Here is an 18,527-nt window from a genome sequence, read left to right as displayed (position 1 = left end):
GGTTGCTGGGGGGGGGGGGGCGGCTTCCCTACCTTGGAGGCCGCAGCGCACACGCACCGGGGGAAACGGCAGGTTCCGGTCGCGCCCGGGCCGAACCGCGGGGTGTGAGCCGCGCGGGCCGCCGTAGTCAGCTGCCGCGAGCAGGAAGTGTCCGAAGGCGGGCGGAGACAGCGCGATGGCCCCGGACCCCTGGTGAGCCCGGGGGTGAGGGCGGCCGCGCGGAGGGGTTCGCGAGGGAGGCCGGGATTCCGGGGAGCCGGCGGGCGCCAGGCTCTGGGGCCGGGGAACGTTCGGGAAGAGGGGAGGGGCAGCGGGGCCCTTTCCCCTGCCGAGGGAGACCCTGCCGTGTCCCGCCACCCTCGGTGTTCGCAGGGGCGGCCCCGGACGTGGTGGTGGGGGGGGAACCCCGGGGAGCTGAGGGCTTGTGCCGAACCCCGGAACATGCCTTCAGCCCTTCTCGGCTGCATCTGGGGAGATTTCCCGCCCGTCCTGGCTGTGGAGGTGGCTGGTGCTGGCTTCCCTGGGCTCTCGGGAAAGTGAAGTCCAAGTAACCTTTCCGTGCAATGCCGGTCCATCTGGTGACCCCCACCCCCGGCCCCTTCACAGGCGGAGAAGCCGAGGTTCAGAATGCATGGTCACCCGCCAGTTAAGTCACCAGCTGGCTCTAGGACTTAGATCTTGTGGGCCCTTCAAAAAAACTTACCGGAATCAGGGAGGGAAATTACGCATTTGTTGATAAGGTATTTAACCCTTACCTGAGTCAGCGTCACGAAGGCTGTTTTCCTCTGCTGCAACTTCTGCAGCAGAACAATAGCTGGTAAGGGTCATTCCCTCCACAATTCAGTCCCAAGGACTGAACGACGACAGACACAAGTACTGACCCCAAGGAACATATTGCTATGGCATATCGGACTTGACTTTTTTTGTTTCATAATGAAAAGCGTGTTATATAGCTCTGTAAAGTTCTTGTTGGACTTTATGTTTTAGGTTAATATTTCTGGTAGAATTTATAATTGTTGAAGTTGTAGGCAGGATGGCTACCAGGAGAATGGTGTGCAAGATGAAAGTTAGCACGCTCTGGGATCTGGGTGACCTGGCCAATTGCTTACTTGATTTAACGCTAATTTTTTTCCCACCAAGTTTTAACAATTGTATACACCCTGATAGAAAATTTCGGAAGTACTGAATATTTGCAGAGGGGAGAAACATCTTCAACTTTGTCATTTGGAATGATAGCCTGCCATTATTGATTTTTAAAATGAATACATTAGTTTATATAATATGTGTGTGTATGTACATATAATGGTACATATACAAGCGCCCGTGGCTTTTTGAAACTTCACCTTATGCCACTTTGCTTTTAGGAAAGACCTACCTTAGTTCCTGTTTTCTCTAACCAAAAGAAATCTGAAGGGGGTTTTTGCTTTTATGAAAAAAATGCGGAAAGCGAAAATAGCATTCAGCGTTTATTTTGCAGCAAGCTGTCTTAGGGGCATTGTGCACCCTAACCAGCAGAGTGACACCCCCCCCCCCCCCCAAGCTCCTTCCCTGGGAGCTATACTCAGCATGACAGCATCAGACTGCGATAGCTTTGAGCTGTGTCTGTGAAAACCTGTGTGCTTTTTTTGGTTAATTTTGTGCACCTGTTAGCAAGATGTGCCTTAAGGTATCAGAAAAAAACCAAGACAGGTCATTTTTGGGGGTCTGAGAAAGCTCAAAAATTTTTCTGTATGAAAAAAGGGTCATTGCCCTTTTGCTTTATACCCTATTTTGCCTTATGAAAGGTTTCATTGGAAGACTACTTTTGGATAGTGGGGGAAACCTGCATGTTTGACAAAGCAGGGAACGTTTCCCTGTGCCATTAAGTATTTACTAAAAACAGGATTTTTTTAATGGTACATAACAGTGCATCATATGAATAACCATAATTATTTCCCTCTTTCGTACCTCTTTGTAATATTAGAGTTTGTTTTGTTTAACTGTTGCAGAGACAGCCCCTTTGTTCCATCTCTTACTTCCTCGGCTCACTTCCTGGAAGTGAACTGTTGGGTTCAAGGATATGAACATTTTTAAGGCCCTTGATAACGTTTTGCTAAGTTGCCCTCCACTTCCTGGAAGCTGACCCCCTCACTTTACACATAAGGTAGGAAATAGAGCTCAGAGGTGATAATCCATTTAGATTGATGGAAGCTGTCCTTGGGCCCCAAGCCCCTTCCCCATTTCATGCTGAAAACGCATTTATGATTTTTCCCGTTGCTCTCAGGTAGTTTGATTCCGTGGCTTTCTCATTTGTCCGTTGACTATGAAACAGGTGGAAACTCTGATGTGCTGGTAGCTTAGCTCCGTTGCAAAGTGGGTTGCTGGTCAGGAGGGTAGGAGGGAGTATGGAACGGGACTTTGAAAACCTTATAAAAACAGACTTGGCTACATAAAGCCTTCTGTTCGTGCTGTTGACAATCGTACATCAATGATGCTTTATTCCTGGATGGTATTCGGCTGGTCAGTCATGGCATAGAGCCGTGACTGCTTTACCGGCGCATCAAAGCAAGCAGTAGGCTCGCTTTTTAATAGAAGGATGACTGTCTCTGAACAGGTTCTTTGCTAAAGCTAATTAGCTTTCCTGCCAGGGTAACATGTGTGTTGGTGATGCACCCTTCCTGGAAGAGTTAGAGTTAAACAGACCTTAACGGTTTTGTATTCTGGTCGGTCTTTTCTTTTTTCTTTTTGGTCTATTCTCAAAAATGTTGTGGAAGGTAAAAGAATATACAGAAAGGGATAGTCTAACGACCCCCTTTGTACTCCTCACCCAGGTCCTATAATTACCAGCCTTCTGCCATACTTGTATCATTTCTGCCTTCCACATCATTTTTCCCCAGGTTTTTGTTTTTTTTTTTTTTAAGTAAATCTTACGTGTGTATGAATTTAACTGTGCATTCAGTGTTTTTGTGGTAGAACAGGGGACTTTCTGCGTGTTCCCCTTTTCAGGTCTTCGGTCTCTGCTGTGGCATCACCATCCTCTGTGTCCCTTGGGCCTGAAAACTCCAGTCATCCACTTTTTCTTGCCCTCCTCCTATCTGATTATTGAATATTTGGTTTTTCTTTCAAATGCCTCTGGCATCTCATTAAAAAAATTTTTTTTTTTTGGTAACGTTTAATTTTTTGAAAGAGATAGAGGGAGAGTGAGTGTGAGTGGGGAAGGGGCAGAGAGAGAGAGAGAGAGAGAGAGACAGGATCCGAAGCAGGCTCCAGGCTCCCATCTGTCAGCACAGAGCCCGACGCGGGGCTCGAACTCACCAACTGCGAGATCATGACCTGAGCCGAAGTCGGACGCTTAACCGACGGAGCCCCCCCTGGCGCCCCTGGCAGTTGTTTCATGCTGTCTGTTTCTGCCTTGGCCCCCCCATGTTTTTAGTTGTGTGCCTTGCAGACAGGAGATACTGGTGACCAGTTATGCAATGGGAGTCTTCTGGGCTCCTGCCACTCCTCTCTCGTTCCCAGCCATTTATGTAAATGAGTGCAGGTTAGTTTTCCTCAAGTACTTTATTTATTGAAATGTTTATTTATTTTGAGAGAGAGAGTGTGTGTGCACAAGTGGGGTAGGGGCAGAGAGAGAGGGAGAGCCAAGAATCCCAGCAGGTTCTGTGCCATTAGTGCAGAGCTCGACACGGGGCTGGACTCATGAGCCACGACATCATGGCCTGAGCTGAAATCAAGAGTCAGAGGCTGACTAAGCCACCCAGGTGCCCCTCAACTACTACGTTAGGTACTCATGTGTTTGATACTGTGATGAGGCTGCCCATGACCTCTGTGCTTGTGGTTCTCAAACTTTGCTCCAGGTAGGAACACCAGGGGGAGTTTTGACAACTCCTCGCGTTCAGGTCAAACCCCATTCCCAGGGCGCCTGAGTGGCTCAGTCGGTTAAGCGTCCAACTTCGGCTCAGGTCACCGTCTCGTGGTTTGTGAGTTCGAACCCCACGTCGGCCTCTATGCTGACGGCTTGGAGCCTGGAGCTTGCTTTAGATTCTGTGTCCCCCTCTCTCTCTGTCCCTCCTCTGCTCACAATATGTCTGTCTCTGTCTCAAAAATAAACATTAAAAAAAAATAAATAAAACCATTCCCGTTTAAGCAGGATGCTTGGGTTTGGGAGCCAGGAATCGGTTGTGTTGTTGTTGTTTCAAGATTCCCTGGTGATCCCAGCATGTAGCAGAGTTTCAGAACTAGCACTCTCCAAGGCTAATGTGGGAACGTAAAGATTGGGAGCAAAACATCTGGGATTTTGGCCTTCTGCATTTCCTAGAACCTCTTCAGGGGCTCACTCGGTGTGCCAGAGTATCCCCTACAGCTCCAACATCCTCTTTTTTCAAAAGCCTCCCCTGATAATTCTGGTGTTCAAGGCTCCGCAGAAACTAGCTTCCACGCATCTGTCCTCTTTTATACCTTACCCTCTTACCCAGGACTGCTCAGCCGAATGTGCCCCTCCCTCCTGCTTCAACCTCGCTGTTCAGCCCAGGGTGTCACCTTGTGGCCCAGCCCTGTCCAGTCCGAGTGCCTCGGCCGACACTACTTTCTCTCCCTCCCAAACTCCAGGAGTACTTACCATTTAGGCTCTGTGGTTGTTAGGCAGTGTATCATACCTTATTATCGATTTCCATAGGTCTGGTCTGGGACCACAGAGCCAGACCTGTCTGTGCTCCTCTTTTCAGAGGTGACAGTATGGAGGGGAAAAGGAGAAATGTGGTAAAGCTGGGAATCAGGACCCTGTTTTCCTTATCAGCTCCCCTCCTATTTTCTTAACTACGTGTCGTGTTACTTGCTCTTTTCTTGGACGCATGAACATACACACACTTTCACACGCATACACGCGTGATGCTCCTTCAGCGTAGAGTGGGGCATTGTCAAAGATCCTACCTCATGAGATTAGAAGTAGGACCTGGCCCAGATCAGGTACTCAGTTTGTTACCCATCGCCGTAATTACTCTAGTAAGATTGCTAAGGGAAGTGACGCGAGATTGTTTTTTTTTTTTTTTTTTGGTTTTTTTTTTGCCGTTATTGAAAAACACATTTGCTGAGTTCCCTCGGTGGATGAGTAATGTGTGGGAGTTCAAAGATTTTTAAGAAACGGATCATTTACTATTTCAAGCAGAAATGGGGACATGGGGGCAAACAGCAGTTTTCCCTAGTTTGTGCTAGGACAGCCCTAGTCCCTCCTCTGCAGAGCAGGGCCACCTGGTAGGAGAGATACAAGGTGTACTTAGCTGTTCTCTGTAGAACAAATAGGAAGCGAAAAGGCTGTCCCAGAAGGAAAAAATAAGGGACCCCGGGGAATTTATTGTGGATTTTTCAAAGCCTCCCGACACTCTGAATAACAAATAGAAGCTCGGCAAATGTTTCCAGAGAGTTCTTGCGAGCTTAGATGTCCGGAGGGGCTGTCCTGCGTCCCCAGCGCATTTTGTTGGGAGGATAAACAGTACCTGCTGTTCCTGTTTTGTGAAGCTCTTCCCCAGATACCTGCCTGGCTGGCTTCCTCACCTTGCCCCTCACTCTCTGTTCTTTTATCCTGCTTTATTTTTCTTGTTAGCGCCTACCAGCCCTGGACATACTGTGTCTTTATTTATTTTATGCTCCTTGAGCATAAGGGACTTTGTCCATTCGGTTCGCTGCCCTGCTCTCCAGTGCCTGCAACCGTGCTCAGCCCAGAGGAGCCCTTGCATAAATGTTTGCCGGATGTTCTGTGAGTGGATGAATTCGAACAAGTGGTTGGGGACGTAGTTTGCAGTGGGCGGTACCACTTGGCCAAGTGGACCTGCTACCTGTTTGTGCTGATTTTCTCACTTGTAAGATGGTGATGGGAGCGGTACCCGTCTCCTGGTGTTTTTGTGCGGATGCAGCGAATTGTTACAAACGGAGCATTCCGAACAGAGCCCGGCTCACGCAGTATTTCCTATGACAGCAACACGTGTCGCCGTATTCACTATTCTCATCCTCCCCGCTTGACTTGGTGGCTAGAACTGACAAGTGGCGCGCAAGTCATGCAGAAAGTTGCTTTCAAAGAGCCTGAAGCATTCTTCTCCTTTATGCCTTCGATGCAGGTTCTCCACGTACGATGCCACCTGCCAAATTGCACAAGACATCGCCGAGAAAATCCAACAGCAAAATCAGCATGGAAGAAGTGGTGAAAATACAATCAGGGTGAGAGCAGGAGAGAATTAGGACCCGGGATGGTTTGTCTGAGCTCTGCAAACCCTCCTACTGCTGAGACTCTGTGTGTGTGTGTGTGTGTGTGTGTGTGTGTGTGTGTGTGTGTGTGTGTGTGTGTGGCTGCGAAGCTTACGGGCGTTGCATTGACCTTACAGTCAATCAGTGAATCATTGTAACTGAGACGAAACGAAGCATGACACCCGTTTAATTTCTCCTGTTTAACCGTAAAAGTGTCTAACAATTTCCTAGTCCAGCTCAGGCCCCAGATAGTCAATCTTTCGGGCTCTGCAGGACAAGAGGCTACGCCTTCACCTCTCTGAGAATCTGTTCTTGCCAAACGGCCTTTTTGACATTTTACATTTATTCTATGTAATACATGTAATAATTTGCATTTTATATAGCTTGCAGGCTGTATAAAAGCAGTGGTAGGATTTGGCTGGGGAACTGTGTTTTCCAGACCCTCATGGGTTCACTCTAGCTCTTTCGATTCAGATCCCAACACCGCGGGTTTCTCTCTAACCTTTCCCCTTCCAAGTTGGTATTTTTCTTTTCCGGCAATCAGAACAGGGAGATCTTTTTGCTCATGGGGTCTGTCTTAGGGGTTGCAGAGCACAGTCTCAGACACTGTACCACCACAGGCACCACCACAGACACTTAAGTCTGAGTTTGTCTTTCCTTTTTTTTTTTTTTTTTTAACGTTTTTATTTATTTTTGAGAGAGAGAGAGAGACAGAGACAGAGCGCAAGCCGGGGAGGGGCAGAGAGAGAGGGAGACCCAGAATCCAAAGCAGGCTCCAGGCTCTGAGCTGTCCGCGTAGAGCCCGATGCGGGGCTCGAACCCATGAGTGTGAGATCATGACCTGAGCCACAGTCGGGTGCTCAACCGACTGAGCCACCCGGATGCCCCAAGATTTCGTACTTTTTTATGGCTGAGTAATATTCCATTGTGTATGTCCACTGCATCTGCTTTCTCTATTCAGCTATTGCTGGGCATGTGGGCTCTTTCCATAATTTGATTATTGTAGCTAAAGCTGCAATAAACATAGGGGCGCACGTATCCCTTTGAATTAGTGTGTTTATATTGGGTTGAATACCCAGTAGTGCAATTACTGGATCGTACGGTGGTTCTATTTTCACCTTTTGAGGAAGCTCCATACTGTTTCCACAGTGGCTACACCAGTTTGCATTCCCACCAACTGTGCACGAGGGTTCCTTTTCCTCCACGTCCTCGCCAACACCTGTTGTTTCTCGTGTTGTTGGTTTTAGCCATTCTGACAGGTGTGAGGCGATATCTCATCGTGGCTTTGATTTGTAGTTCCCTGAGGAGGAGTGACGATGAACATCTTTTCATGTGTATGTTGGCCATCTGGATGTCTTCTTTGGAAAAGTGTCTATTTGTGTCTTCTGCCCATTTAAAAAAAATTTTTTTTAATGTTTTATTTATTTTTGAGACAGAGACAGAGCATGAACGGGGGAGGGTCAGAGAGAGAGGGAGACACAGAATCTGAAGCAGGCTGTAGGCTCTGAGCTGTCAGCACACAGCCCGACGCGGGGCTCGAACTCACAGACCGTGAGATCATGACCTGACCCGAAGTCAGATGCTCAACAGACGGAGCCACCCAGGCGCCCCTCTTCTGCCCATTTTTAAATTGGATTACAGTAAAACCTTGGTTTGCGAGCATGATTCGTTATGGAAACAAGCTTGTCATCCAAAGCACTTGTATATCAAAGCAAATTTCCCCATAAGAAATAGTGGAAACTCAGATGATTCATTCTACAAAATATAAAGAAAAGTAAACAACATGCACTTTTAAAAACCTTCGTGGTGGTGTGAGGGAGACAAGAGAGGAGGGTTACTGTGTAGGACGACTTTCACTATCACTGACGGATGTTGACTACAGTACGGTATTAATAAACTCTTGTCTTATACTGTATTTAGTGTAATTGGCCATAAGGCAGCAGAGGAAAGGGTCTCTATCTGCAGGCAGCCCAACCTAGAATGGAGCACAGCATTCCTAGGCTCGCTCTTGGATGAAGAAGCCAAGGACTGTCCAGGGGGTGCTGTGAAGTGACAAAAAATACACTAATGCCTGTCGTGGGCACCTTCCAACGTTCTGAAAAATCACTGATTTCTGCCAAACACTCCAGCCTGAGACCGAGCATTCGAGTGTGGGAGCCAATGACCCACAATCCCACAGCGAGAGAGAACCATTGGCTCAGTTGTGATCCCGCGACATTCAGCATCACATCCTACTCGTATTGTGAGACGTTGCTCGTTTATCAAGTTAAATTTCATTAGAAATGTCTGCTCGTCTTGCGGATCACTTGTAGAACGAGTTACTCACAATCCAAGGTTTTACTGTATTTGGTTTTTGGGTGTTGAGTTGTATCAGTTCTTTATAGAACTTTATAGAACTGATTTTGGATACTGACTCTTTATCGGATGTGTCCTTTGCAAGTATCTTCTCCCATTCAGTAGGTTGCCTTTTAGGTTTCTTGATTGTTTACTTTGCTGTGCAGAAGCTTTTTTATTTTGATGTAGTCCCAATAGTTTATTTTTGCTTTTGTTTCCCTTGCCTCGGGAGACATATCTAGAAAAAGGTTGCTATGGCCTGTGTTCTCTTCTAGGATTTTTCTGGTTTCGGGTCTCACATTTAGGTCTCTCATCCATTTCGAGTTTGTTTTTGTGTTTGGTGTAAGAAAATGGTCCAGTTTCATTCTTTTGCATGTTGCCATTCGGTTTTCCCAACACCGCTTGTTGAAGAGACTGTCTTTTTCCCATTGGATATTCTTTCCTGCTTTGTAGAAGATAAAGTGACCATATAATTGTGGGCTTATTATATTAATTTTTAGTACTTCTCCATGTAATCATTTTCATTAATTTCTGGCTTCCTCTTCCTCTGTTACTTTTTGCAGAAATAAGCGTGTGTGTGTGTTCTCATTTCTCTTTCTTTTCCATAAGATACTCCTTTGCATCTCGCTCTGTTTATTTACGACCGTGTTGTAGTAATCTCTCCATATTAATTCTTCGAGACCTTCGCTGTTCTTTAGGACTACGTAGTTGTGCCACTGCACGGATACGCCGTAGTCCATTTAACCTGCCTAAGGATGGGAGCTTAATTTCTCCTGTTTTGCCGTTATGAATAATGCCACATTAAATAGCTTTATGTTCTTCCTCCCCTTGGTATTTGCGGAGGTGTCTTTTCAGGGTGAATTCTCAGAACCTGGGTGGATGTGATTTTTTTCACCTGCCACCAAATTCCTGTCCACAGGGGTGTGCTTACTCAGCCTTTGACCAGCAGTGCACGAGTTTCTGTTTCTTCACAGGCTGGCCAACAAGAGGGTGTCATCTGATAAGTGCGATATGGTATTTCAGTGTCGTTTCAAACGTGCGTCTTTCATGTGTGAATCAAGTGAAGTGTGTTTGCACATGTTTAAGCATCATTTACATTTTTCTGAGAAGTTATTTTGTAAAAAAAAACACTTTATTGGGGCGCCTGGGTGGCACAGTCGGTTAAGCGTCCGACTTCAGCCAGGTCACGATCTCCCGGTCCGTGAGTTCGAGCCCCGCGTCGGGCTCTGGGCTGATGGCTCAGAGCCTGGAGCCTGTTTCCGATTCTGTGTCTCCCTCTCTCTCTGCCCCTCCCCTGTTCACGCTCTGTCTCTCTCTGTCCCAAAAATAAATAAATGTTGAAAAAAAAAATTTAAAAAAACACTTTATTAAAAATTGGATTGTTGGTCTTTTTAGTCTTTAAGAGTTTCTTATCTAGTATGGAGATTAGTTCTTGGTGACATATTATAATTTATTTTCTTTATTATTTGTTGTTTGGCTTTGCTTAGGATATCATCTGCCATGTGAAAGCATTATTTAAAAAAATTTTTTTAACGTTTATTTATTTTTGAGACAGAGACAGAGCATGAACAGGGGAGGGGCAGAGAGAGAGGGAGACACAGAATCTGAAACAGGCTCCAGGCTCTGAGCTGTCAGCACAGAACCCGACACGGGGCTCGAACTCATGGACTGTGAGATCATGACCTGAGCCGAAGTCGGACACTTAACCGACCGAGCCACCCAGGCACCCCAAAAGCATTATTTTTTAAACAGAGTTGGCTAGCGATCTTTAATTGCTTCTGTATTTTCACTCATACCTTTTGCTATTTCTGGGACGTAAGGGAATTCATTTCTGTTTTCTTCTAATAAACGTATGGTTTCACTTTTTTACATTTAGACCTCTGATTCATTTAACTGGTATAATCTTCTTGGGTACTTAATTTCTAATTATAAATGAGTTTTCAGTGTGGCCAAATTATTGCCCATGGTAGAAAAGTTTCCCAATGTAGACTTTCTGGATTTAGGTTATATAAAATTTTAAGCCTCTTCAACATACAATTCTGTCCCAATTCCAATTATCTTTTAAAAATCTTACTCATTCTGTTAGGTGTAAGTATATAATAGTTTAATATGCTTTTTTTGTTATTTATGCCATTGAACCTGTTTTCATATATTTATGGGATACTTATATTTCTTCCTTTGTGAATTGCCAGTATATGTCCTTAACCTAACTTATTATTTCTTTTGTTTTTAATTTATTTATTATTTTGAAAGAGAGAGCAAATGTGAGCAGCGGAGGGGCAGAGAGAGGAAGAAAATCCTAAGCAGGCTCCATGCTATCAGAGCAGAACCCATCATGGGGCTCAATCCCACAAACCGTGAGATCATGACCTGAGTCAAAGTCAAGAGTCAACTGCTCAACTGATGAACCACTCAGGTGCCCCTGAGAAAGGTCTTTCATACCCAGAGATTATCTAAATATTTCATCTAATCTTCCAAATTTTCTTTAATCTTTCCTTCTGTTTTTATTTTATTTTATTTTTTTAATGTTTCTTTTATTTTTGAGAGAGACAGACAGAATGTGAGTGGGTTAGGGGCAGAGAGAGAGGGAGACACAGAATCCAAAGCAGGCTCCAGGCTCCGAGCTGTCAGCACAGAGCCCCACATGGGGCTCAAACTCACGGGCTGTGAGATCATGACCTGAGCCAAAGTCGGACGCTCAACCAACTGAGCCACCCAGGTGCCCCTGTTTTATTTTATTTTTAAACATGTATCTTTAAAATATTTGAAGTTTATTTTGGTATGTTGTAGGCATCAAATTTTATTTTTTCCCATTTGCTGAATTATTCTTTAACTCATCCCCCCCAAGATATGAAATATCCACAGGACGCCTGGGTGACTCAGTGGGTTGAGCATCCAGCTTTGGCTCAGGTCATGATCTCGTGGTTCATGAGTTCGAGCCCTGCGTTGGGCTCTGTGCTGACAGCTCAGAGCCCAGAGCCTGCTTCGGATTCTGTGTCTTCCTCTCTCTCTCTCTGCCTCTCCCCCACTTGCCGTCTTTCTGTCTCTCTCTCAAAAATAAACATAAAAAAAAGATATGAAATAATCCTGTATTTCATTCACTGAATTTATTTTTGCACAGCCATATTGCGCCTGGACCTCGTGTTCTGTCACACTAGTGAAGCTTTCACTAACTGCCAGCATCATATTCTTGTAGTTTTTATGAAGATTTAATATCTCATTGTTTAAGTGCCCCTCTATCACACATATTCCTTGTCTTTTAAATTTCTCTTTATCTATGTTTTAGAATAATTTCGCATGGCTTCATTACAATTCATTTGTCCTGTGCCTCTGTTACCACCTCTTTTCTAGTAAGAGAACTCCACATGGGACTTTGAATAGATGTGTAGTTTATTCATAGATTAATTGGGGAATGCTTACATTTTTACAATATTGAGTGTTTCCTTTTATTCATTCCTCCATCAGTATTTACTACATGGTCGCAATGTGCCAGGCAGGTGCTAGATGTTTTTTAGGTTTTGTTGGTGTTGTTAATGATGTTTAAAAATAATGATGAAAAGAAATGCTCCCTACCTAGTACTTAAATTTAGAAATGCCCTGGATTTTTTTTTTTTTTTCATTTTAAGATTGATTACCAGACTGACTTCTTCTCTGGTTTCTAGTAATTTGTCAGTGGATTCACTTAACTTTCCCAAATAGACTTATCCATTTATATATCATGATGATTTCATCTCCTTCTTTCCAGCCCTTGTGTATTTCTTTAACTTGTCTTATTGCGTTGGTTACAACTTCTAGACCAATGTTGGAAAATATTACGGTTAAGGTAGTAATGTTCCATTCTTAGTTTTCTTTCTTTCTTTTTGTTTTGTTTTTAATTAATTTCCCCTGTGCTGTATCAATCATACATTTGTTCTGTTTGTAACCATTAACACTGTCGGATTTAGTATTAGATTTTCTAACATCAAACTGTTCTTAAATTACTAGGATAAATTCTACTTGGTGATGGTATGTTGTCATTTTAACGTAATTCTGAATTTGCTTTGCTAATATTTTTAAAGACTTTTGCATTTTATAATCCTTACAGGAGATTAACATGTGGTTTCTTTTTTCTTTTTTTCTCTCCCCCATCCCCTCTCCACCCCCTCACCCCACTCCCCAGTATCTCTGTCAGTGATTGTTATCAGGGTTGTGTTAGCTTAAAATATGAGTTAGGCTCTCCATCTTTTTCTGTGCTTTGGAAGGTTTCTTGCAGATTATGATGATGGAAAACTTTTCCTGGTTTTAAAAGTAACCATTTTTCTTATAAAATATTAAAAAAATCCACTACTTAGAGATAATCGCCTTTGGCATTTTGAAGTATTTAGTTCTTAGATTGATTTTTTTTTCTCTGTGGGTGACATTTCATTTTAGGACTTGATTTTTTTCTCTTTTAATAAATTATGCTGGCTATCTTTCTATGTCGACAAATCGAGGTTTCCGTCATACTTTTTAATGGCCACATACTCTTTGATCTCTTGAATGCTTTTGAGCTTTAATTTCGTAGACTGCTCTTCGGTTTGGGGCATGTGTGTGTGTGTGTGTGTGTGTGTGTGTGTGTGTGTGTGTGTATTGTGCTATGTTTGTTTGTTTTACTCTTCTTGAACGAGGGACGATCTCCTCTCCGTGGTATTTCCTCATAAACACTGTGGGTGGTTTCTCCGTGGTTCCCAGAGGTATTAGAATAGTTAAGGTTAGACTTTTCTTGGCTGCTGATACCTTTGAGGGTTGCTTGATGTGTGTGAGCCCTCAGCCAGCCTCTACTGTTCTGCTGTTTTTCCCTTAGTGTGTGTGACCCTGCTAATCCTAGGGAGGGAGTCCTCCCTTCCCCTGAAGTTATGTAATTGCTACTTCGAACAAGGTAGCAGATGAAATCTGCGCTAGTCTGTCTTTTCACACCTATCTCTGATTTCCCGCATGGCTGGCTGTATTTAATTTACATGGGCAGTTTCAGTTTTCATATTTTCTCAGTTCCCCAGAGGTTCTCTCCCTACCTTCCTCCATCCTTTAACATAGCACTCAAGAGTCACAAACAGCAGTTTCCTCTGGGTTTGTAGAACGACTAAGAAAATCTATACACTCCTGGAAAAAGAGTCACTGGTGGTGAGCATCGTTATAAGAACACACTGCTACAAAACTTTTAAATGGGTTTTAAGTAAACCAGTGTGTTCAGAGCAGACTGGCGGGATTGCAGTAAGACTTGACGTCTTGTCATTTGAAGCGAGGTTGAAGACACTTGGGTTTTTCACTGGCGAATGGGGTAGATGCTCAAGGGACAGGATTCAGACTGTGAGGGCCAGGGGTTGGTTTCCCGTCACTGTCTACTCAGGTATGGGCTGGCTCTCCACTTGGTCACCTTATACAGCGGATGCAAGCATCAGGTGGGCGACTGGACCAAAATTTGGATACCTTAGAACCCTGAAGGTGTCCTTGGGAAGTTAAGCATCTGCCAGCTGGTCCTTGAAGGAATCATAATGTGTTTACGTGATGTTTTTAGTAGCTCCCCCACCTCTGGACTAGCATACTTAGGATGTGTTCTTTTCTTTCCAGCTGACCGTGACAATCAGAGCTTTGTTGCAGAGTCTGAAGGAAAAGATCGCCCTTTTGAAGGACTTATTGCTAAGAGCTGTGTCAACACATCAGATGTATCCATGTAAACATTTCCACCTCTTCTCTAGAGTGGGAGGAAAAAGCAGTCTTATTTGGAGAAAGGAAGGAATCCAGGCCACCCAGATTTTTTTCCATAGCTCGAGGAAGACCTGGTTTCCCAAATATTGCCTATAATCTTGATTTCTATTTTAAGTGTCTGTTGCCCTGCTCTACCGTGAAAATGCTGGCGAGGCGAGCATATACTGATGGAATTAAGTACCGTGGCCGCTCTTGGGTGTGACCTTGACAGTGTAGAGAGCTAGTGCTCTCGTCGGTGCTGTCCTTGCCCAGAGCCCTGCGCTGCCACATGCCCCGAAGATGGTGAGCCACTGCTCCCACAGGAGGCCTTCTGTGATCATCCTGGGCTGGGATCATGCTAGACTTTCCAGAGCTCTGAGTGATCCATTTTCTTTTCTGAGAGGCCAGTGCCAATAGCCACCATAGACCTTTGGGGTTCGTTCGTTTTCTTTCTTTCTTTCTTTTCTTTCTTTTTTTTTCTTTCTTTTCTTTTCTTTCTTTTCTTTTCTTTCTTTCTTTCTTTCTTTCTTTCTTTCTTTCTTTCTTTCTTTCTTTCTTTTTCTTCCTTCTTTTCTTTTCTTTTCTTTTCTTTTCTTTTCTTTTCTTTTCTTTTCTTTTCTTTTCTTTTCTTTTCTTTCTCTGTTTATGTAGATTACTGAGATGTGACTCCTTTGCTTTAACGTTCTTTGGAAAGCACAGATCCCGCCCCTGGTTTTGGGAGGTTTGGGAGTGTGGGCGGGGAACAGAGCATTTACTTGAAGCAACTTGGGCCATCACCCCCACCTCCCACCGACCCTGCCAAGTATTGAAGCTTTTTTTTTTTTATTAGAAGTTCATCATTTGATCAATTTAAAATCCATGTGACCCATTCCCTAAACCAGTCCTTTACTTTTTATTTATTTTTTAAGCCTTTTTTTTTTTAATGTTTATTGATTTATATATTTTGAGAGAGAGACAGAGTGTGAGCAAGAGGGGGGAGGAACAGAGACAGGGAGACACAGAATCTGAAGCAGCTCCAGGCTCTGAGCCGTCAGCACAGAGACTGACGCAGGGCTCGAACTCACAGACTGTGAGATCACGACCTGAGCCGAAGTCGGACGCTCAACCGACTGAGCCACCTAGGTGCCCCTAGAATTTTCTTCAAATATTTTTTTAACTTTTATTTATTTTTGAGAGACAGAGACAGAGCATGAGCGGGGAAGGGGACAGAGAGAGAGGGAGACACAGAATCCAAAGCAGGCTCCAGGCTCTGAGCTGTCAGCACAGAGCCCGACGCAGGGCTCGAACTCACGAACCGCAAGATTGTGACCTGAGCCCAAGTCAGATGCTTAACCGACTGAGCCACCCAGGCACCCCTAAACCAGTCCTTTAAACCTGAGTTTTTTGGGCTTGAAAACTAGTCTCAAACTGGTCTTCTCTCATCATTTCTTCAATTGTCAGCTATACAAAAAAGCCAGATGTTGGTAGCTCAAGAAATGGTGATTATTGCCTGATTTTAAATGGGAGAAGGTAGGAATATTGCTTTTCAGACAAAATCATAGAAAATGTTGTAACAATTATTTTCTTGAAGGGCAACCCCCTTTATGCTACCAGGGCGGTTCATTTAGATTAATCTCGTGATTTTCCAAATATTAACACGCTAAGGTTACAAGTAGAAGTTTATTTTCAATAAACAACAGGGGCCTTATTTTTTAACACAAGGAGGTTCGTTTAGATTAATCTCGTGATTTTCCAAATATTCAATTATTAACACGCTAAGGTTACAAGTAGAGGTTTAATTTCAATAAACAACAGGGGCCTTTTGTTTTTTTAATTTTTTTTTTTTAACGTTTATTCATTTTTGAGACAGAGAGAGACAGAGCATGAATGGGGGAAGGGTCAGAGAGAGAGGGAGACACAGAATCTGAAACAGGCTCCAGGCTTTGAGCTGTCAGCATAGAGCCTGATGCGGGGCTTGAACTCACGGACCACGAGATCATGACCTGAGCCGAAGTCGGACGCCCAACTGACTGAGCCACCCAAGCGGACAGGGGCCTTATTTTTTAACATGGTTGGAATATTCTTTAAAAAATTTTTCTTAATGTTTATTTATTTTTGAAAGGGGGAGAGAGAGAGACAGACTGTGAACGAGGGAGGGGCAGAGGGAGAGGGAGACACAGAATCCAAAGCAGACTCCAGGCTCTGAGCTGTCAGCACAGAGCCCAACGTGGGGCTCGAACTCGCAAAGTGTGAGATCATGACCTGCGCCCAGGCGCCCCAACACAGTTGGAATAGTCTGATGCATTTACTTTGTAACTTTACCCTCTATCTGGTATCATTTATTACTGCACAGTATTATAAAAAAAGGGTTTTTATTTTATCAAAATCAACGAGTCCTGATATGTAGACCTCAGGTAGTTTCCAGTCGGCTTGGCTATTTTCTCTACTTTGAGTACCAAGTGTCAGGAAGTCTGCGTGTGAGGTAAGGTGTGCAAACTCATTTTGCTGTTACCTAAAGCGTGCGTGTTAAAAAGGTAACTAAGTCACTGCTTCACGGTATAATATTAACAACTACCGACTTGGTAACTTCCATAAACATAACTTCTTATTATTCATCTTATAATATTTATGTGCTCAACTATAGGGCAAAAAAAGAAACAAATTAAGAACCCTTCCTTTTTCACTGTTAGTAATTCCTGCTGGTTATTAGTTATGGAGAAGCATGTGGCAGTAATAACGGACTTGACTTTGTTCTAAATGCCTTCAGCCAGACCACCTTTTGAAATCCCTTAGACTTTGGTTTTGTGGTCATCTCACAATTTGCTGAATGAAGCACCAAAAATCTCTAAAAATATTGTAAAATATTGAACAGAGTTATTAAATACATTATGAAAGTACTTAAGGATGTTAATGCAGATAATTTAGAATTTTGTAGGACAAAGCAAAAACCCAACTGGACTGTAACAGTATTCTTTCTTAGGTATTTTTTCAAATGATTGGGTCTGTTTCTACTCGAAACACAACCCTTACTAGGACAGAATTCAGATCACCCGCCTCATGGGGGCGCTCAAGACCTCTGTATTTTCAGGGAGACCGTTTCTGCTGATAGAATGGAAAGGAAGTAGTTTCTCTAGTATGAAGGCCTCTTGTTAACCCTTTTTCTCTTCCTCACATCTTCCCTTCCCTTGACCTTTCTGTTCGCAACTATTTCAAATAATTCCATAGCAGTTATCCTCCAGATTTAAGATGTGTCAGGTGGCCACTTGTGAGTCCTGATAACCTCATATTATTAGTCTGTGTTGGTGGCTCCTTATTTTCTTTACAAAAAAAAAAAAAAAGGTAGTGAGGCCAGGCCAACCTTTGCACCCCAAGTCAGGGACGGAGCTGGAAAAAAAAAAAAAACCCGCATCCCAGCAGGGGAGTGTTTTACACTGAGGAGAGGAATCTGAGAGCTTAAGTAACTTGCCCCAGACCCCACAGCCGGGGAGTGGAAGAACTTGGACTCAGATGCAGGGCCGTCTGGCCCCAAAGCCTGTTGTTTAAAAGCTGAATTCTACCGTAGTAGAAATAACACAGTCATCTGTCACCTGGCCTGTCTTCAGCTAGAATTCCCTATTAATTGGCATGTTGCTGTACTGCCAAAACAAATCCTGTTTATAATGCAAATCCTCAGGGCCCTCCTTAATCATCAGAAAGATTAAACAGTGTTCGCTGCGCTTTATTAGGTATACTTTATGATGTTGTAATTCTTAGAAAATTTTTTGTCCGTAAATCGCCAACAGAGTGACAGTTTAAGCCTTTCTTTTCTTGAGGCATAATTAATGCCGGGTGACTTTTTTAATGTGAATATTCGAATACCACATTCCCTTACCGCGTTGGGTAGTTGAGAGTTTACGGCACTTTACTTCGTAAATTTATGCGTTTGTGAAGTTTTCCAAAGAACACCAGGGATTGCCAGAAAGATAAGTCCTAAGCACATGCCTTCCCAACAGCTAAATTCATGGAGTTAAGGCCTGAGACATTGTTGCTCTTTCTTGGAAAAGTATTTTCTCCTGGCAAGAAGAGATGCGAAGTTAAAGTGAAAGTCCTGTGCTTTTGAATCGGTTCGTTTGCGATTCATAAACTAAAGTCCTGCAGCCAGAGAGTTTCAAATTGCTGAAAACCATTCATTTCTATTCACAGTGCTTCTTGGAGACAGGAGCGATTCATTGCTTCTCTGGTTGAGAAAAGTCGTGTGCCACGGGAGGCTTGTGTGTGAAATGTCAGGTGGTAGCAAAATTATTCTTAGACTTGGC

General features: G+C 43.8%; 1 protein-coding gene across 5 annotated transcripts in view; it reads left to right on the top strand.

Annotated features, from left to right (window-relative positions):
- The first annotated feature begins 44 nt into the window (after positions 1-44).
- The window catches only part of STX8 (syntaxin 8), a 253,572-nt gene continuing 235,089 nt past the window's right edge, over positions 45-18,527 (top strand). For 2 of the 5 annotated variants that reach the window (XM_019817162.3, XM_019817163.3), the window contains exons 1-3: positions 45-192; positions 6,090-6,189; positions 14,137-14,231. In XM_019817162.3, coding sequence (XP_019672721.1) covers positions 176-192; positions 6,090-6,189; positions 14,137-14,231 — 212 coding nt within the window. In that variant the 5' untranslated portion in view covers positions 45-175. The remainder of the gene's footprint in view (positions 193-6,089; positions 6,190-14,136; positions 14,232-18,527) is intronic. The other 3 variants (XM_045044699.1, XM_045044700.1, XM_011288848.4) reach the window with 2 other exon arrangements.

This window comes from Felis catus, chromosome E1 (assembly GCF_018350175.1).
Source record: "Felis catus isolate Fca126 chromosome E1, F.catus_Fca126_mat1.0, whole genome shotgun sequence".
NCBI lineage: Eukaryota > Metazoa > Chordata > Mammalia > Carnivora > Felidae > Felis > Felis catus.
Note: the sequence above shows the minus strand (reverse complement) of the source record. Positions and strands in the feature narration are given on the sequence as shown.